A 22,429-nucleotide genomic window follows, 5' to 3' on the forward strand; every position below is an offset into this window, starting at 1 on the left:
AATGTAAATTATGCCTCAGCGTGATGCGATAAAATTTCCTCACACAAAATGCTTCTAGACATTGATAAAACATTGAAAAAAACATGCAAAAGTGGACAAATAAAACACAAACAAATGGATGCAGCATCTGGATGAATGGTTTGTAAATGTTTTTCGATGCTAAGTTTTCTCCAAAGACTACTTCAAACTATTTAGATTTCCTCTATAGGAGGTTTAATGCAACCGTCATTCACCAGTGTGGCTTCTCATATGACGTTTCAAACTACTGCTTTGAGTAAATGACTTTTCACATAACTTGCAGTGATAATTACGCTCTCCAGTATGAGTTGTTACATGAGTTTTCAAATTGCTGCTTTGGGTAAATGACTTGTCGCACACATCGCATTGATAAGAGCACTCTCCAGTGTGAGTTCTCATATGAGTTTGCAAAATACTGCTTCTGGTAAATGACTTGTGACAAACTTGGCATTGATAAGGTCGTTCACCAGTGTGGCTTCTCATATGATTTTTTAAACTACTGCTTTGAGTAAATGACTTTTCACATAACTTGCAGTGATAATTACGCTCTCCAGTATGAGTTGTTACATGAGTTTTCAAATTGCTGCGTTGGGTAAATGACTTGTCGCACACATCGCATTGATAAGGTCGCTCACCTGTGTGAGTTCTTAAATGATCTTTCAAGTGGCTTTTGTATTTGAATAATTTATCACAAAATTTGCAGGAAAAATGCTTTTCTTGTCCTTCTTTGTTGAAAAATTCTTGTGAAATCCCATCACTAATTGCTTTTAACAAAACGTCAACTTGCATTCCAACTACTTGACGATCCATTGCGTTATTATTATACAACCTTATAACCTATTTTCTGAAAAGAACTTAAAATATTTGAAGGTTTTATTGATAGGAGTAAACTCATATAATGTGTACCTGTTGTAATAAAAATAATTCATCAATCTCAATAATTGTTTTCAAAATTAATTACAAAGTAAAAAAAGCAGTGACTGTAATATATAAAAATGAATATCAAAAAGGTTCCCTGTAGTTTGCAAACTGCCAATTTGGATAAATGACTTGTGAAAAACTTGGCATTGATAAGGTCGCTCACCAGTGTGAGTTCTCATATGAGTTTTCAAAATTACTACTAACGCAAAATGCTTTGTGGCACACATCGCATTGATAAGGTCGCTCACCAGTTTGAGTTCTCATATGAGTTTGCAAACTGCCAATTTGGGTAATAGACTTATGAGTTATGACAAACTTCTAAAGACTTCTGCGTAATTTCAAGATGCAAAATATACGAAATCATTTTAATGAAATTACATACAATAAACCGTGCTCAGTTCACTTAAAAATCTTAGAGCAACACATTTAGCAAACTTTGAAAATTTGAACAATCCGAGCAGAGTGTAGTAACGGAGACTTATCAAAATGAATCACGCGATTATCGTGTAAAGTAGAGTTTAAGGCGAAACAATTCACGTTTTACACTATTCATGGCTGGTAAGCGGAATGGGCGAATGATTCACCAGTAGAATACTAGCAAGCCGGTGTGCTCCATATCGCCTACTGCCAAAGTTTTTGCATCCGTAGCCATCACCAGTTATCGCCCCAATCCAGCAAAGTCAACATGCGTTTTTCGAGCAAGCCGAACTCTATTACATTGTAAATTTCCAATTGCGTTTTCCACTACCTGCATCGTACATTAAATTTAAGAATTACTTGTTTAAAAGTGTCTGGTTATTCGACGACGACGAGAGAACGAGAACCGTACTGGTGCGATCCCGACAGAAGTCTGCATTAGTGCATATCAAAACCTGAAAAGAGACAGGGAAATGGGCAATGACCGCGAAACTGCTCTGCACAGCACTCATGTTTTATAACATAAGAGGTAGTAACACCAAACATCCAAAATCATACCTAATAATCTTAGTCAGTGATATAAAAAAAAACGTAATCTCAAACAATTTCTGTAATTAAAAAAGTTACTTTCCAGAAGTCAAACTTTCTCCAAAAATCGATCAAATTTAACCACAAAATATGTACAATATAGGTTCTTGACAACCAGCATGCTATTATTAAAAATCATATTCATAATATATTGCTTAACCTTAGTCTATTCTAGACACTGTATATTAAGCTGTAAAATAAGTTGGGGTATCTATTATGTGGTAAAGAAGTGACAACATTTACCCAACATTTTATGGCTTAAAAATCGGTTTTCTGAAAATTGACATGCTAATTTTTTACATTCGAAGAATGGATTATTTCACTTTAATTGTTTCAATTTCATTAATTCATGTGAAAAACATTATACAACAAACATATTACATTTGATCAATGATGAACATCACAACATCATATCATGACTTGAAGGACTAAATCACTCCGGACATACATTGCAATTGGCAATTAACCTGGAGAGTTAAACTTGTCACGAAATCATAATTATTTTTAAAGGTAAAGACGTGAAAACTAATACAAAGTGTAATTGTTGTGCCGGCAATGAACGGATTGGCATTTGGCAACCAATTGTAATCTTTTGCTATTTAGGGCTTACATTTTCCATACTTCCAGTTACCATTTGCTATATAGAGTTAACAGATGGCTACTGAGTGTAACAATTTGCTAAATCGGATTAGTATTTGGCTACCCACGGTAACATTTTGCCTTTTCCAGTTACCAATTGCCACAAAGAGTTAACCGATGGCTATTGTGTGTAACGATTTGCTAATTAGGATTATTATTTGGGGGATCACGTCAATTGACCGTGAACAAATTCAATTGGTCGTGATCAACTGACCGGCAACAAATTGGCCGGCGATCAAATTAACCGGCGACAAATTGGCCGGCGATCTAGGTCAAAATCTCAGTGCCCCAAATTATACTTAAAACCAAAGCCGCAAAGAGAGGGAAGGCCTTTCAGCGCGTCTGGTGATGGCTACTGAGAATAACCATTTTTACCATAGTTTTTTTTATCATAGTTTTTACCATAGTTACCATTTTTACCGCTAACCCATTTTTACGATATACAAAACTGGGCTTCATAAAATGTTTTGCAACAATTTCGTTGTCTTTATGATTGGTCGATTGCTTGGTGAATTAACACAGCATCACACAATTCTGAAAAAATGAAAAATGATCAAACATTATCAGCACTAAATTACCTAATATCAAAGTTTAGTTTTTCGATGTATAATTTCTACGTATAATCTGTAGAAACAGCAATGTATGCAATTAATGAGCGCAATTAAACCTTTGTTCACACTTCTATTGTCTTATACTTTCAACTACGATACTCGTAAAATGCACATGTGAAATTTACTATCACGTCACAAAGAGGGCAAGGTAAAGTCTGTGAAGTGTCAGTTGAAAAGCTTTGACTACAATCTAGTTTGAAGTGACTAAATTTTAGAGATTGAATTTAAACCTTTCAAAAGTGATAATCCAGTTTGGGGCTTACTATTCAGCCCACTTCTGTGGAAGCAGAAAGAGCATTCAGTGCATGTGGACTCTTTGTTACAAAACTCCGGTCCCGTCTACAGGATTCCACAATTGATGCATTGTGCTTTTTAAGCAGGGTTGCCATACCGTCCTTATTTCTAGAATTTATCCTTATTTTAAAGGTCCGTGTCTTAGAAAATATGTTTGTGCTTTTTTCTAAGAAATGTCCTTATTTTCACTTTCGTCCTTATTTTTTTAGGAACATTGGTTGCTTTCTCCTGTTGTACACTGTTTAAGGTGGTATTCGTCTTTCAATTTCTAGTCGTCCTTATTTTTGAGTTGAGACTGATGGCAACCCTGTTTATAAGGAGGGCGTTGCAGAAGCAGTGAACATTGAATTTGAGTGTTTTTTCTCGCATTCGCTCGTACTGCGCGTGTACATAGATCTACAATAAAACTGCGTAATGATTTTACAATCCATTTTTCACGCAATCCTCGTGAAATCGATTGTCTCACTTTGCAGTTAATATCCGGTTAACCGGTTAGATAAATTCCAAATATACGGATATATCCGTTATATTTCCTTTCAAGAGTAAAGTTAATGTGAGCGGCAAATGCTGAAAATAACTCAGTCTCCGGTAAACTTACTGGCAGCTTTTTAACTAAGGTCAACATGTACTATACTGTAGTTCTTTGCAACAAACTTTGAAACTAAAATGTTTCAGACATAACCTTCTTACTTCGCCTTCCCTCAGAAAACACAATGACACAGTGACGCGACTGGTTGCTGTATAATTGTATATGTTGGCAGAAAAGTAGAAAACAGACCTAAAACGATGCGACAAAACAATTAGATTGCGATAATTAAGTGACACCATTAACGTGAGAGTCAAGGGAAAACAGTTTGATGTAGATAAGATTGAAATCTGCTAATATTGAACAATGACAATCGATGTAAGCTGTAAGCTAGTCCATTGACTTCTAATCGCTTGTTTTGGACTGGGTAAGCCATTTTTAAAATTCACTCGCAAACAGAAGCTGCTTTCATGTAGTTGCTTACGGAGATCTGACTTTATGATATGTAGAACGTCTTGAATTTTGGTATCTCAATCATTTAAAGATGCACTTGATAATTTTAGGATAACTCGGTACGCCTCATAGGCAGCGTGATACGTGATTGAAACTTCTGAAAACAAGGTACTTAAAATCGCACATTTAGAGAGTTTTCGACACCTTAAGCAACCTTCGTAAACTTCTTATTGGTCCAAACAAAATATAATATTATTGGCAAAAAAATTAAATATTAACTTAAAACGAAATTTAAGAAATACCTTTGCTGTGTTTGTAAATGTAGATAAAGCTTTTTGTTTTGAAAGGGGAAAGGTTGAAGGGCTTATTACATCCCAGCTGAAACTTTATCAGGGGAAGTCCTAGCGCAGAATTTCATCGTTCAAAATATTTTCAACGCTTTAGTATTTCGGAAAAATCAATCATTGCAGAAGTCACGCTGCATTTTCATGGCTATTGTTTCTACTACAAGGAAAAAGGTCCTGATCCTTTCTGCATATGGCACCGCACCTGAGCCATTTGCTGCAGCTTTCAACATTTAACGCAGAAACTGGCAGATTATACACATTTATAATGAACGACAGAGATTATTCAATCAACATTTTTCATCATTTATTACTTCTTAAGAAATTAGCATCATATGCCCGGCTACAGTCGTTCCCTAGAAACCAGTATAATTCCAACCGCAGTTTCTACCAATTTTAACGCAACTTTTACCCAAGAAATAATCACTTTATAGTGATCATACTTTGTATATTATGACTAAGCACCTGACAACTTTCCTCAAAGAAACCTTGAAACTGAAAAACTGTTGCCTCATTCAGCAAAAGCTATTTCGTTTGAGAGTAAAACTTGTAGCTATACAAGCATAATTTAAACACTTATTTCTGGTAAATTTTGTAATCTATGCACAGTAGTTCGGTTTAATTGAATCATTTTAAAATAATCTTTCACTTTAACTTGCTTGCCGACGTTTTCAAAAGTCCCAATTTAGTTAAATTTCGGCCATTTTTAAAAACCATGGTATTGACATAAACAATGTCTAACCGGGAATGCGCTTCAGCTTTCTCCGCGTAAGGCGTTACAACTGCTCGATCGTGAGATATATACAACGTAACACTTCAGGTCAAGTAGCCAAGTCTAAATCAATGGAATCACATTGCGCGGTCCTACTCATATATAGGCTCCTCAAACTGACACAGCATTTTACACATGGTATTAATATCGTCAACCACAAAATAACTAATAAGTTATATGTTTGCTAAATTTATGTTTTTTCAGCAGACAGTCAGCTTTGGTCACAATATTATCTCAAATATCGAGCAAATTTAACCACAAAATATGTACAATATAGGCTCTTGACAAGCAGCATGCAATTATTAAAAATCAAAGCGTGCCTTTGATTCATGATATATTGCTTAACCTTAGTATATTCTAGACACTGAATATTAAGCTGTAAAATAAATTGTGGTATCTACAGTATTATGTGGTAAAGAATTGACAACATTCATTCAACATTTTATGGTCTCAAAATCAGTTTTCTGGAAATTGACATGCTTATTTCTTACATTCTAAGAATGGATTATTTCACTGTAATTTTTTCAACTTCATTGATTCATGTGAAAAACATTATACAACAAACATATTATATCAAAGTTTAACAAAAAAACCATTAAACTACATGCAGATAAGTTAGCTATAAAAGTTAGGCTGCAAAACCTGAATTTTTTTGACGAACGTGGTTTTTCTTCCATTGTCAAAATATCAACAACAAAAGATGTAGACTTAAAATAATTCCTTTATGTATACATAATATATTATTATACCAGTTATACCTGCAACTTTCTAATAAAATAAATACCATATACAATTGCAATAAAGGTATAAAAATACAAAATAAATATTTTATGTTTAACACATTTGGTTCATATTCAAAGTCGTTAATTTGTTTACTGATATCACCTGTACAAATTAACTTATGCATTTACTTTGGCTTTTTTTAGCCAATTGGGAAACATTATACTGTACTCTAACTGTTTTTGAGCTCTATCTGATCAACGACTATGGCTAACTTGAAAATAGTTAAAAAACGATAAAACTTTCGGTCCAAGCCACGTGTGTTCCTGTAGCTGCCTGGCAAGCTGATCATGTAACTGTTCTTCCAAAGAAACGTGATGCGTTATATAGTCAGTTCCCATTTGACAATACACTGTGGGAAAAAAATGACGACAAATGAACCAATATCTAGAAATAGGTTACTCGGTTTAACAAAACCATAAATTTTACGAATTAAATGAGACAAATAGGGCGTAAAGTTAATTCACCGTGGGATCGGTGACGTTATCAATTATACCATGGTGAGTTTAGAACAAAAGAAACTAAGATAAGCGCCCTAAAAAGTTAATGATGCAGCAGGAAAGCTTTGTTCTCACTGACTTTTAAAAAATGTTGAAAAAACTGTAAAACTTTCGGTCCAACGTCCAAGCCACATGTGTTCTTTAAGCTGGATGCCAAACTGAACAGCAGTCCATAAATTTGGGTCTTGGTGAGGCAACTTGAACAGAAATCTTTGAAAAGCGCAGACATGTAGATAATGGGTTCGTTTATGCTCCAGTTAAGTCATTGTATAAAATTACGTTTATCATGACTTTTATTGATGATCAATAGTTGTGGGAAATGAGAATAATGACAACGATGGTTTGATTTATTGCTTTTGACTGAGTGAGGTCATACCCAGCTTTTGTTTGGTTATAGGACTTTGACATTTTGATTCAATTTAATTCGTCCAATTCATTTCAAAGGCCCTGACTCTCTGTGGGAAGCCTTTCCACTTGACTAAAGAGCTCACAATGATTAAGCCTTAGTCTTTTTGTATTGAGCGAAAAATCGCGGAAATTGTGGTTTTTATCGTCTTTATTAGCTCATTATTTCTCTCTATGACGTGGGGCGTCCTTTGGTAAAAATTGATTTCCAGTATGTCGGCTCTAATGGACGGTCTAACCAGCAGGTGGTGCATAAATCGCGTAATAATGACGATTCAATGATGGCAGCTGAAAGCATGTTTGCGTCAGAAAAGAAGGTGACGTTTTTTTAAATTAAAAATCAGTTATCAATGGATATGAGATAGTTAACAGCTTAACAAAAGGCAAACAATGCGTCAATGTAAAAAGTTTAAATCAGGTCATACGAAGTGCAAGCACATTATCGCAGGCAAACGCGAGATTTCCAATTTGAGCAGGTTTGTAAATTGCGTCGGTCGGCGATGGGTGATGGAATCTATCCACAGAAATTTCCTTTTTTAAATTTTCACCGCTAACCTTTAGCACCATCATGCGGACGTTCCAATAAAGTGAGACGCTGCATAATATGCGGGGATGAAAGTTTCAATGTTTCCATTCTCTTAGTAATTAAGTTCTTATGGCGAAGATGAAGGGCTTTTAATTTTTTTTGCTCCGGAAAATTCACAGGAAACCTCGGGGACTCTACCAGCTCCATTATTTTTGCCAGAAGAGCGATTATTCTTGAAACTAGGCCTAATGGACGAACACAGTGAACGACAATTTTCTGGATGAAACAACGACTTTCTCCTCGTGATCTCAAAGCTGTCCGTCCTAGTCACAACAACTAGTCGTTTGTGAAAGATTTTATTCGACACGAAATGAAAGATTCGAAAAGGAAAATATTTGAAAGAAGCATAAACAATGACGTCACAAGAGGTCTCGGGGCAGTCGGTTGCTTGAGGATAGATTTCTATGGAAGCAGAAAAATTTCATTGCGTAAGTTGCATTTTGGCTCACAGCTGTGTTAGACCTCATTAAAAGCTTAAAACTGACAAGGGTCACCAGGGCATAGAAATAAACCAACAAGCCAGACTTAGCAGGGCAAGCTGGTGACTGGAACAAACTTTCTGATAAGACCTGAATTTATCCTTGAGCATTATGGCGCTACGATTCTGGAATCGATATTGGTCGAGGATCATCGCCCAACATCCCTTGCCGTACCTCCGGACCCCTTTGATCAAGTTCTCCTCCTCCCAGTCCGTCCAGGGCTGAACAAAATTTTGAGAAAATCTTATTTCCATGCTGCTCCGTTTAAAATTATAAGATTTCCACAAAAAACTTTTCGCTCACTTTCTTCGTGCGAGTTTTCGAACGACTCGAAGCGAACAGAGGAGTCGGCTCTTCTTCGTCCCACTTCAGGGCTTCCCCAGAACCATCCCATATTCTCCGTTTTCTCACTTGAAACAGAGGTGGTTAATAATTCTCATTGTTCTTTCATTGCACTGGCAGCGATTCAATATTCGTGCCTCACCAGTGGTCCAGGACCAATGGGCTGGATATGTATTCTACTAACACTGGTCATATGCGAAATAAATGTAATTGTTTATTCGCTCGACTGATAACCACATGCCGGGACTTACCCTTCTTTGCCGATTTGACAGGACTCAAAGTTTTCCCCCCACTTACAGGACTCATGTCAGCTTCATTGTCAACGAGCAAGGTCTCCTTGGGTTCGGAATTATTTGGCAAACTGTTGCCACTTTCACCAAGATCTTGCAAAAATTTTTTGACCAACTCAAACTTCGAATTATTCTCAGCATAATATCTCACTTACATTGACACTAACAAATGGCAATTCCCTACCAGGTGGATAGTCTTCATTAAGGCTTGTATTTTCCTCTAATAATTTGTCGTTCCTGGGCAATAGACATCTTACATCACATCTCGTTTTTTAATAATACATTTAATAAGATACGCACTTTACAGAAATGTGTCAGTTTTATAGAAAATAGATAGAACAAGAAATCGACGTACTTGTTGATATCTTTCAAGCAAATTGTGGGAGTGCCTAAATAAAAATTAGAGAACATTGTGATTCAAGTAAAGTGACAAGTTTTAAAAAGAAATCTGACTCACTTGACGTAGAAGCAAAGGCATCAGTGCCGTGGGATAAAGTAATTGATGACCTGGATTGTTCCAATCTATCGTCAAAATAGATGAAAATAACATCGTATTAATGAGGTTAAGAAAATAATTTTTACCGAAACTTATGAAACCGCAAAAAATGGATAAATAAAAACTTGAGCTTAATTTAGAATTAATCTCATAGCTCATAAATCATAACCTGTACCTTTCAGATGACTTTGACAGCTTTCCTGCACAGAAATGAACACATGACACAGAATATTTAACGATTAGGCAGGAAAATACTTCACTGGCAATAACATATTCATTGGTTCCAGGCCGATTCAACCCACAAACTATTAAACTAAGAATGAATTTAGGACGACCCAACCAACGACCATGGGTTGAAATGTCCTAATCCTCACCAAATATACCTGATGCTGCCAATTTGTTGAAGGCATTTCTTTGCACTGTCCCTTGAATCACAACTGATCCACCAGACACTAAAACATCGCCTTTTTCTTGAAGAGTTCTCCATCTAAACATATATACGTAGCAACATGAGTATGCTCTATGTAAGTCAGGTACGATACCAGTGTTGTATTGACTTGAGTCATCTTTAGTTACATTCTCACTTGACTTCACTCGAGTCTGGTTGACAGTCAAGACGGCAAAAAATTTTAAGCAACAAAATCATATGTTTTACATTTTCAAATAAAAAATATTTTGTTACATTTTTAGGTAACAAAATATCTAAATAAGTTTAGGTAACAAATAGGTAATCAAATATTTTTCTAAGAAATTACTCTTCTCCAAAAAATCTCAACCAGAATAATTTGTAAACAGCCATGATGCTTTGATAACCGGTTTAACGCAAGGCATAGTATGACGTCAGGAAAATCTTCAAGTCTTGAGTCACAACTTGAATAGACTCGATGACACTCAAGTCGTAAAGAAGACTTGGTCACAACACTGATGTACACTTCCACATCAGTTACACGCGGGATAATAATAAGTGCAACAATAATCATTGTAATGAGTGAATTGATGTCAAGCAAAAGCCACATCAACACCAAATTAAAAAAGTGCCAACTGGTAATTACAACTAAATAAACACAGAAAATTATTCGGCAACCGGGAAGTGCAATAAATGTGACCTGTCTTTGAGATGAGCTGGTTTCCGATACGGCGGGAAGTCGAGATGATCGAATATCTTTTTCCATTTGCCTCGACCAAACCTCTTCACTCCAGTGATGAGTTTTGCATCCGAAGTTGGAGAAAACTCCTGAACGAGAGCAAATTAACGATAAGAAGAAGGTTGGTCACTTCCGTGTGCTTCCGTCTCCTCAACTCACATGTTTTTTTCTTTTCTTTGCTGCGACGTAAAACTTTGGACTCAACTTATCAGCGGGTCTGTATGAGAAATATTTGAATGACGTCACGATGACCAGTTGTAGATAAAAATTCACTACAAGCAAATTACTTCTCGTTCGTGTCATTGTCTACGTTCTTAGCGTCATCTTTCGACTCAGCGATTTGGTTTTCCTTGTGAGGCGACTCAGCACCATCATCTTCATCTCCTGCTTTGTTTGATGATGTCACAATAGTTTGGTGATCTCTGTGATTAAAAAAAATATTTCTTTACGAAACTATAACAGAAAATCAATCTGTACAAGCGAGTAGCACGCGGCGTGAATACTTTGTTATTCCTTTGTTGGAATCCTCAAGCACCGATGCGTGGCCATTGGTTGACTCTGCTTCTGACCGGACAGGACTGGGACTGCAAAAATCGGTGAGAATTTTTTTCTGTGGCCAAATAGAATTCGAACATAAAAGGCAGCACCCAGTGACTGGGGTTGCTCTGCATCCTCACGTCTCTTCCTCTTGCTGTGAAGGCAGCACACTGACCGGGGAAGTCGGACTCATTGAAGATTGCTCCTCATCACTAATTGACTTGTTCCTCGTCGCTCGTGTAGCATCCGTTTCTGATGCAACATTTTTCGTGATTTCTATGTTATCTTGCTAATAACAACCAAAGCATTTTGAACAAACGATAAGATTTGGAATTTTGGATACCTTTAACTTCGATTCTTCTTTCATAATCTTCAACAATCTGAAAGCAAAGATACTCTTTAATATGCAGTGCAGCAATATATTACTAGGGCCATTTTTATTTTGACCTAAAAAAAATTTTTTTTACTTTATTTTTATCAAATTTTGACTTTATTTTGACCTAACGAAATTGCTTATTTGTAGAGGACACAGTTCTTCCTCCAGTTACCCAAACATGATATTTTGTCGATTTCAGACCCAATCGTAATATTTTGTTGAAAAGTCAAGGTGTTTTATGGATTATAAAAAGTGCGTCGTGTTTTTTGGCGATAGATTTAGGTATAGCTTGTGTTATTTTGTCCTTGTGAAAAGGGCACTTTGCCTCGATTTTCTCCGCATGGTAAATTCTAATAAACAGAAAATTAAACAGGGAATGCTTGTTGTTGCTCCAATCTAGCTTGATGGTGTTTACTTTTCCTGTGGCCTTCAACAAAATACTTTTTATCGCACTTCACTATAACCTCGCAAAAATGGCACCTTAAATCACCCCCGGGAGTTGCATTAAATTCATCAGAAAAATCTCGACAAATCTGTCTAAGTTTTGCTGAAGACGATTTAACTTGCTTAGGCATTTTTGTATTACAGAATGTCAGTAGGCTATTCCTAAAATCCACACTGTTGATCTTCGAAAATACCACGTTTATGAAGTGGAAGTGTTTTATAAGAATTATTTAAATACGTAACGATCAATAAACAATGGTCAATCTGCAATAAAAGTTACTGCTGATCCAAGTGGACATCGTGACTTATTTCCTGCTTTTATAGGTTATATCAGGGCTTCCCATACTGGGGGTCGCGTAACGAACTTCAGGGGTCGCTCAGCGTATACCAATTTTACACGAAGTACAAAATACAATCAAAACAAAATATCGTTCCAGCCTAATCAACATTGAAACCGCCTTGAGACCAGCATGAACAGATATTGAGCCACGGCTGGACATGCTTTGTAGCAGAAAGCAGTCGCACCAATCACACTGAATAAATGTGTGTGCTGTTTTGTTTCCAGTAGCCTACATGTGTGTAAAGTAGTAAGTAGGCTTTGAGTTCTGGTTGCTTGAATTCAGTCTTTGCATCTCAATAAATGTCACTAATGAATGACTAATGTATATTTCGCATTGCTAATCAATTTAAACGTGAAGGGTCGCGGAAAACTTCAGAAGTTTGAAAGGGGTCGCGAACAAAAAAGTTTGGGGAGACCTGGGTTATATCACGGGCGCCGAACTTGGGTGGACAGGGTGGATTTTTCTAACAAGTAATAGCGATTTTATGTTCAAAAAGTTATACTGTCAAATCCGGTTAATTGCATTCTGCATAATCAAATAATTCGTTTTATCGCATAAAGGGCGCAAGTCCTAAACCGTAGGCGTAGTCTATCATTTGTAAAGACAATACTTCGGTTTATCGCATAATCCGCATAATTGAATAAAAATGAAGATAATTTATTCCATTATTGAAAAGTTTTTAAAAGATAAAATTGAAAACAAAGCGCACTGGGTGCGCACACGCAATGCGCAAGCTTTGTGACTTGTGGCGCGCTTTGTTACGAAACAATGAAACCAACAATGCTCAATTTAAGCATTAACACGTAGCTGTCAATACGCACACATTAACATTCGCACTGTTTTAGTTTCATTTAAGCGTTGCGTTAAGATGATGCCGTAATATGTGAAGAAATTTTACGAAACAAACAAGTTTAAAAAGACAACAACAATAAAGAAAGCTCTGCTGACGCAATCGTTGTGACAACACCAAAAAATAAATAAGTTCTGCATGTACTTCATACAACTCGCCAACGACTACAGTTTGAAGGGGCGGACATGGCCACATTTGTGCGCTTAAAAACACAAATGCAAGAAAGCATGTTTTCATCTTTTGCGTGCTTGAATGAATGAATGATCGCTATACACAATAAACGTTAGTGTTTTGCGTGTTGACGTCTTTACACGTGACCAACGTCGCACGTCAAGTAAGAAAATAAGTGGAATTTGCACTTTCGCATAAACGCATAATTCGTTTAATCGCATAAAAAGGCTTGGCAAATTGACTATGCAATTAATCGGATTCGACTGATCTGCTTTTGTTGGAAGTGTTTTCCCATCTCTGCCTTTCTCTGGTGTTACGTCTGTACAGACAAACATAATGACCAAAAATAACCTTGGGACGACGCATGCGAAGAGTTTAAAGAGAATACTGAGAGAAAAACTAGAAGAGGTGCAGAAAATCACGGACGATAAATACAATTGAGCTATAAGTGTTAGGTTAGCATAACCAACAAGTCTAGAATTTTTATATAAAACAAAAACTTGTAGCATGGTTGTTGTCGCAAATAACGTTGATTAGGAGTATATTTTATCTTATTTTGTGGTTTTACAACAATCCTTGACACGGGAAATTCCCAAACATATGAACCCATTAAATTTTCCGCCCTACATTTTGTAAACTTCGGCGCCTATTAATATGGTTTAATTGTGTCGCAGTTCCTGATTTACAATGCTTCCACGAGGATTTTTACAAAAATATCTCTCAAGAAACACAAAAACTTTGTAAAAAGCCAAATTTTGACAAATTTTGACTTTATTGAAAATTTTGACTTTATTGTAAGTTTTGACATTATTTCGACCAATAAACTTCTTAGAAACAATCCGGTAGGTGCTGAAAACAACTTTATTCTTTGATTCGTGGTCAGACGAGGTCCTTAAAAAGTTTTGACTTTATTGACTTTTGCGGGCCCTAATCATTACTAATTACAACTGTTAAAAAGTTATTATTAATAAAATGGACTAACTCTGCTTATACAAGTTGGAGTGACACTTTCTTGGACTTGTTCGACAAACTGCGCAGTATCATTCATAAATCCCTCCACGATCACTCGAAATTTGCTTTTGCTTTCAATGTTGCTATGAACAGCACATTGGTTTGTGTCGGCCAGCACCTACAAATAGAGACATGACCACGGAAAGATTGATATGAAATTAAACGATGGCACAATGCACCATAAATTGCATTTGCTACATAGAGTTAACAGATGGCTACTGAGTGTCACAATTTGCTAAATCGGATTAGTATTTGGCTACCCACACCATTATCGAAAATGGTTAATTTTTAACACATTTAATGGGTGTTTGTGCTTTGCTATGAAATGAATTATCGTTTAAACTAAAGCTTTTAAAATTCGCATTCGTATTACTAAAATCTTTTATAGACACCTTATCAAAAGCAATAACATTTTAATTTGCGTTGTCATAACGTCAGGTTAAATAGGATGTGGCGTGACCTCCTATGTTTTACTTTGAAAGGGAAAATTTTTTATCAAGTTTTTGCCTCATTCGATATTAGTTGATTTTCATATATCATCTTACTTGCCAATGGCTTGTAACGATACATTTTCGGGTAAATATGAAATAATTAGCCGGGAAAGGAAAATAAACTGCATTACGCAACTGACGCAGCATTACGTTCGGCACAGGTATGTTATTTTACCCGCTGAGATATATACACCAAAGCACTGCAAGAAAAGTTGCCACGTCTAAACCTATGGAATGAAGTTTCGCCGGCCTACTCATAATAATTAGTCGTAACAACATGAAAAATTTCAAAATGCAGACTTATGTCCAAAGCCAGCTTACTTCAAAAGAGCCCAATGTCGCGTTTTCCGACAACGCTGGTCCATTTCCCGTGCCCACGAAGCTGTCATCGTCGCAATGTTCTTCCTTTTTATTTTCATCACCTTCTTGTTCCTCCTGCAGAGATACGATTAAACCGGTATGTTTTATTTTTGCCAGTAAAATTGACATTGCCTTTATTATTTTATCGATAAATGCAACCAACACGATGTTTCCTCAAACGGAGGTCAGACTGATTTTGGTCCTCTTCTTTATGATTCCTTCCCGCACAATTCTCTTCCCCTAGAAACGAATATCAAATTATTTAACACACGTACCTGGTTACATAAGTACGCACTCGGTTACACAAACTAGTGTACAATACCTGATGTCACAAAGTCAACCATCTCGATGTCAGTCATTTGGTTCTTATTCAATGTCTTTAATTTGTTTACTGATATCACCTGTAGAAATTTACTAATACATTTTTTTGGCTTCTTTTTAGCGAATTGGGAAACATTATACTGTACTCTAACTGTTATTAAGCTCTATCTGATCAACGACTATGGCTGACTTGAAAATAGTTAAAAAACGATAAAACTTTCGGTCCAAGCCACATGTGTTCTTTAAGCGGGCTGCCAAACTGAACAGCAGTCCATAAATTTGGGTCTTGGTGAGGCAACTTGAACAGAAATTTTTGAAAAGCGCAGACATGTAAATAATGGGTTCGTTTATGCTCCAGTTAAGTCATTGTATAAAATTACGTTTATCATGACTTTTATTGATGATCAATAGTTGTGGGATTTGCAAATAATGAGAAAGATGGTTTGATTTATTGCTTTTGACTGAGTGAGGTCATACCCAGCTTTTGTTTCGTTATAGGACTTGGACATTTTGATTCAATTTAATTCGTCCAATTCATTTCAAAGGCCCTGACTCTCTGTGGGAAGCCTTTCCACTTGACTAAAGAGCTCACAATGTGGCAAAGTTCATTAGTTTAATCTAATTTTTATCTACCACCGGGTTCGATTTCCGCGGCGCAACGTAATTGTGCAAACGTAACTGTAACTAAATTACACCCATAAATCCAGTAATTGTGACTTTTATTAAAACTCCCTTAGTCATATATTAATATTTTCTCCAACCTGTCTGTGTGAAAAATATTTCAATTAGGGCCAATTCTTTGTATTGGCCGATAAGTTTGCGAACGTTTGTTAATTTCGACAAGACCTATAGGCTTTTCACTGTGTGCTTTACCCTTGACAAGCATAAAAATTTCATTGCATTGTTTTATTAAGGCAACATGCGTTTGTGACATATTAGCCTGTGACTGTGTTGATTGACAGTTTTATTTTTTCAAACGATATTAAAATTCGAGCATAAAAGAAAAAAAATACATTTTAGGGGTTATACATAGAAAAGAAGTGAAATTCGGTAGTTTTAAGTAGGCGATATATGTTTCAGTGGTGTAGGTATTGTTAAGTTAATCGTAATAGACAAAAATACACAAATATTTATTTTGAATTATATGATGTTTACGTAAAGTTTAGGATTTAACCAGTTTTCAGATTTGGGGAATCCCAAAAGCCGGCAAAAGTAGTCTTCTGAAGTCAAAGGCAGTATATATATAAATTACGGTTCCATGACATTTGACCGCGGGAAATCGACCGCGAACAAACTCACCGGGGACAACTGAACGTGACGTAAATTGACCGCGAACAAACTATCCGGGAACAGACTGACCAGAATGAAAATTGACCGGGAGGTAAATTGACCGTGCAAGTGCTGAATTGTTTCATAATTTCATCAAACAACTCGTCTAGACCGGGAAAATGCATGTAACAATAGGAAATCTATGAATAAAGGTGAAAAACCCGTAGGGTCACCCTACACCCTACAAGGGGCCAACAAACCCTACGAGTGACAACCTTGACTGCAATACACATACTAAATTGGCTGGGATTAAAGCTGATGCGCGACTAGATAGTGAATTAGAAATTTGACCTTTTGACGGACAATTTGTCGCCGGTTAATTTGATCGCCGGCCAATTTGTTGCCGGTCAGTTGACCACTACCAGTTGTCGCCGGTGAATATGTTCACGGCCAATTCACGTGATCCCATAAATTACACATTTTATGAGTAAGTAGCCAAATTTAATCTGGAAGTAGCCCAATGTAATCTATAAATAGCAAAAGGTTACCGTAGGTAGCCAAATACTAATCATATTTAGCAAATTGTTACACTCAGTAGCCATCTGTTAACTCTGTGTGGTAAATGCAATTTATGGTGCATTGTGCCATCGTTTACATTGGGTACACTCAGTAGCCATTTGTTAACCCTATTTAGCAAATGGTTATTCTCAGTAGCCATCACCAGACGCGCTGAAAGGCCTTCTCTCTCTTTGCGGCTTTGGTTCTAAGTATAATTTTGGGCACTGGAATTTTAACCTAGATCGCCGGCCAATTTGTCGCCGGTTAATTTGATCGCCGGCCAATTTGTTGCCGGTCAGTTGATCACGACCAATTGAATTTGTTCACGGTCAATTGACGTGATCCCCCAAATAATAATCCTAATTAGCAAATTGTTACACTCAGTAGCCTTCTCTTAACTCTGTGGCAACTTGTAATTGGAAATAGCAAAAGGTTACCATGGGTAGCCAAATACTAATCCGATTTAGCAAATTGTTACACTCAGTAGCCATCTGTTAACTCTATATAGCAAATGGTAACTGGAAGTATGGAAAATGTAAGCCCTAAATAGCAAAAGATTACAATTGGTAGCCAAATGCCAATCCTTTCATTGCCGGCACAACAATTACACTTTGTATTGGTTTTCACGTCTTTGCTTTTAAAAATACAGAATTCGTTACAAGTTTAAACCTCCGGGTCGTGGTTAGTACTTTGTGATGCCAATTGCTAATTGTAAAGTATGACCATAGTGAATTAACCATTCAAGTCAATGCAACTTGAAAATTATATAGTAACTTAACATACCTAATTCGCGCAATGAAATGGCCGATAATTAATTTTTGAGCCTGGATCAAATCAAGAGTTTGCAAGGTTGGTATTCCAGGTTGTGAAAAGACTGGAGGTTGCATTAGAAGAGTCCCGTACTGCAGTTATTGAACCAGCGGTTGGTACAGTCTCAGGAGGAACAATAGCTAAAGCAGCATTACTGTTGTTTCTGATACAAAGGCGGTTATGTAAATCTTGCTTGCATAAAATATGTGGTTATTTACCCATACCAGAATAGTGGGAATAATTGGAGTTGTCATGTGTCGACTAAGCTTTTTTACAATGACCAGCTTTTACCTGCCGGGGAAGCGTTGGTGACGTTTGCATCACTCGAAGAGGCACACCATGCTGTAGTGGAGAGAAATCGTAAACTGATGGGCAATTGATATGTAGAACTTTTGCTGTAACAAAATCATGGCTGAGAGGACTTACACAAATGTTGCTTAAAATATTAGCCAGTAATTGCTGTACGTAGGTTAAAACTAACCTGTTAACATTCGATATCCCGGCGATATCCCGGTAGTCTACTGCAATGCCGTTTTACAATCGTTGTCTAGATGTACGTTAATTGCGCCATTTTACGTACGTGACAATGTTGCTGTTTCACCGTTTTCAATCAGAATTTTTTTACTTTATTTATTTACTCGTTTATATTCTTATTTAATCGCTGGTTTGCTTTTATGATGGTGCAGCACTATTCTGTTCCAATGGACGGTGTTTGTCTTCACTTTGCACAGGGTGAACAATGGTGGGTTTGTGGACATTTTTGCTTAATGGTTTTTTTAACAACTGCTCTGTTCAAGGGACTTTAATATACCGGTGGCGCGCTTATCGTAGACCTGTAATTAGTCTACACTTTTCGCTAACTAAATCATTTGTTTTATCATAAATTAATTCTGCATTGCATACAGTGTCAGTTTTTGTTCCGTTAGATTTAGATCTGCAATTATGTGTACATAGACGTTTTTATGTGCCTAACTACGCTTATCCTATTATAGTGTGATGTTACGTACGTACCACAGTTTTTTACAAACTGCTTACCATAAATTTCACAAATGTGTTGACATTTTATAACGACAGTTTCATTTGGGTGAAGACAACGCTTATGTCTCTAAAGTTTGAACCTTTTTCCAAATTCCTTACTGCAGATTTCACAGGTATACTGGCCTCTAGCAGTTTAAGACGAAAGATGCAAGAGTTTTGTGAACATGCCTTGTTCATGCAGACAACCTAAGTCACGGTTTTGTGGGGATGGTGGTGTGGATTGCTTTTAGGTTGGCCTAAAGCCAAAACTAACTGTCTTACTGTTAGACTGCTATAGACAATTGTCTTTGACTCCGTTGCGTTTGCTGTCTCTATAATGTTTCTTCAAATCAACACCAGCTTCATAAAGTCTAATACAGTAGTTATATTGTACGAATAGGTTGTATCGAATTAGAAACATTTACCCCATCTTTTCACATTTTAAACAAAGCCATAACTCGAATTCAGTAATGATTTCAATTCCGTATATTTCAGCAAACAGAATAATCCGAAAATCACGAAAGGAGAATATAAAACCTAAGATAGCCATTTTTTATCAAACATTAGATTTTATACTCGTCGTATTTACCAATGGGCGCGTGCCATATGTTATTTATGTATGCTTACGTACAAACTATGTCACATCTAACAGTATTCTATTGTCACCGAAGCTCTTGACCAAAGTACCATCAAAACGTTAAAAATACAATATGGTATTTGAAACATTTAAAACTCCTTTGTTTACATAACTGCTTAACCACAAGTAATACATCTGACTAAACATTCAATTGCCTCTAACTGGAGGAACACACAATCCCCTTTTTAAAATGCCAATTACATAACTTGTTATAATTTGATTATGTCCAAACGCCACAGTTTCACGACAACATTTCCCGGTTACACCTTTTTGATTAATGGGCTGTTGACAATTTTCTAAAGCACTACGTGCACAAGGTTCTTTGTTTGTTGCGTTTTCAAAACTTTTCGATTTCTGCTCTGACAAAAACCCATCATTCACAGAAAAACAAAAATTCCTCTTTACTGTTTTCAAAATGAGAAAAATTGATGAGCTTAAAAAATTGATCAATAAGACAACAATAACAGACACAGGGACATAATAATACAAAACATGAAAAATGTAAAGTCTCTGTCCACTAGGCTATTATAAAATAAAAAGTACACATTGTACACACGAAATCATCTGAAATGACATTACACACCAGTTTGACCTGAACTAACCCACACCTGCCACACACACAATAAACATTGCTGAAACCACTTCAGCATTGTTTAATTTAATGATGATTAATAACCTATCGAAATGCCTTGCTTGGTTGAGTTTTTAACCTGGTTAAACAATCATTTTATTGTAAATTATGCCTCAGCGTGATGCGATAAAATTTCCTCACACAAAATGCTTCTAGACATTGATAAAACATTGAAAAAAACATGCAAAAGTGGACAAATAAAACACAAACAAATGGATGCAGCATCTGGATGAATGGTTTGTAAATGTTTTTCGATGCTAAGTTTTCTCCAAAGACTACTTTAAACTAATTAGATTTCCTCTATAGGAGGTTTAATGCAACCGTCATTAAACATTGTCAATATCGCTTTCCAGTGTGAATAGTTTCATGACTCCGCAAATTTTTCTTTTGAGAAAAGGAATGCTGACACACTTGGCAATAATAAGATCAAACTCCATTGTGGATCCTCATATGAGCTTTTAAACTGTGGCTTCGGGTAAATGACTTGTGACAAACCTGGCATTGATAAGGTCGTTCACCAGTGTGGCTTCTCATATGATTTTTTAAACTACTGCTTTGAGTAAATGACTTTTCACATAACTCGCAGTGATAATTACGCTCTCCAGTATGAGTTGTTACATGAGTTTTCAAATTGCTGCTTTGGGTAAATGACTTGTCGCACAAATCGCATTGATAAGGTCGCTCACCTGTGTGAGTTCTCATATGAGTTTGCAAAATACTGCTTTGGATAAATGACTTGTGACAAAATTGGCATTGATAAGGTCGTTCACCAGTGTGGCTTCTCATATGACGTTTTAAATTACTGCTTGTGGTAAATGACTTGAGACAAACTTGGCATTGATAAGGTTGTTCACCTGTGTGCATTCTCATATGAGTTTTTAAATGTTGGTTTTTAGTAAATAACTTTTCACATAACTTGCAGTGATAATTACGCTCTCCAGTATGAGTTGTTACATGAGTTTTCAAATTACTGCGTTGGGTAAATGACTTGTCGCACACATCGCAATGATAGGGTCGCTCACCTGTATGAGTTCTTAAATGTTGTTTCAAGTGGCTTTTGTATTTGAATAATTTATCACAAAATTTGCAGGAAAAATGTTTTTCTTGTCCTTCTTTGTTGAAAGATTCTTGTGAAATCCCATCACTAATTGCTTTTAACAAAACGTCAACTTGCATTCCAACTACTTGACGATCCATTGCGTTATTATTATACAAGCTTATAACCTATTTTCTGAAAAGAACTTAAAATATTTGAAGGTTTTATTGATAGGAGTAAACTCATATAATGTGTACCTGTTGTAATAAAAATAATTCATCAATCTCAATAATTGTTTTCAAATTAATTACAAAGTAAAAAAAGCAGTGACTGTCACATATAAAAATGAATATCAAAAAGGTTCCCTGTAGTTTGCAAACTGCCAATTTGGATAAATGACTTGTGACAAACTTGGCATTGATAAGGTCGCTCACCAGTGTGAGTTCTCATATGAGTTTTCAAAATTACTACTAACGCAAAATGCCTTGTGGCACACATCGCATTGATAAGGTCGCTCTCCAGTTTGAGTTCTCATATGAGTTTGCAAACTGCCAATTTGGGTAATAGACTTATGAGTTATGACAAACTTCTAAAGACTTCTGCGTAATTTCAAGATGCAAAATATACGAAATCATTTTAATGAAATTACATACAATAAACCGTGCTCAGTTCAATTAAAATGCTTAGAGCAACACATTTAGCAAACTTTGAAAATTTGAACAATCCGAGCAGAGTGTAGTAACGGAGACTTATCAAAATGAATCACGCGATTATCGTGTAAAGTAGAGTTTAAGGCGAAACAATTCACGTTTTACACTATTCATGGCTGGTAAGCGGAATGGGCGAATGATTCACCAGTAGAATACTAGCAAGCCGGTGTGCTCCATATCGCCTACTGCCAAAGTTTTTGCATCCGTAGCCATCACCAGTTATCGCCCCAATCCAGCAAAGTCAACATGCGTT

The 22,429-nt window shown here is 36.3% G+C and overlaps 1 protein-coding gene across 1 annotated transcript; it reads right to left on the reverse strand.

Moving 5' to 3' along the window:
- Window positions 1-8,134: 8,134 nt before the first annotated feature.
- LOC143448550 (uncharacterized) lies at window positions 8,135-21,916 on the reverse strand. Its single transcript, XM_076948353.1, has 20 exons — window positions 21,854-21,916; window positions 21,049-21,489; window positions 15,510-15,588; window positions 15,351-15,427; window positions 15,149-15,262; window positions 14,308-14,454; window positions 11,284-11,432; window positions 11,110-11,190; window positions 10,894-11,028; window positions 10,766-10,823; window positions 10,568-10,695; window positions 9,845-9,948; window positions 9,637-9,661; window positions 9,423-9,487; window positions 9,321-9,354; window positions 9,150-9,202; window positions 8,927-9,058; window positions 8,637-8,743; window positions 8,424-8,554; window positions 8,135-8,256 (listed from the first exon to the last, which is right to left on the reverse strand). Exons 1-20 carry the CDS (start codon window positions 21,914-21,916, stop codon window positions 8,214-8,216), a joined length of 2,166 nt encoding a protein of 721 aa, XP_076804468.1. The 3' UTR covers window positions 8,135-8,213.
- Between the last annotated feature and the right edge of the window lie 513 nt (window positions 21,917-22,429).

Source organism: Clavelina lepadiformis, chromosome 3 (assembly GCF_947623445.1).
Source record: "Clavelina lepadiformis chromosome 3, kaClaLepa1.1, whole genome shotgun sequence".
Classification (NCBI taxonomy): Eukaryota; Metazoa; Chordata; class Ascidiacea; order Aplousobranchia; family Clavelinidae; genus Clavelina; species Clavelina lepadiformis.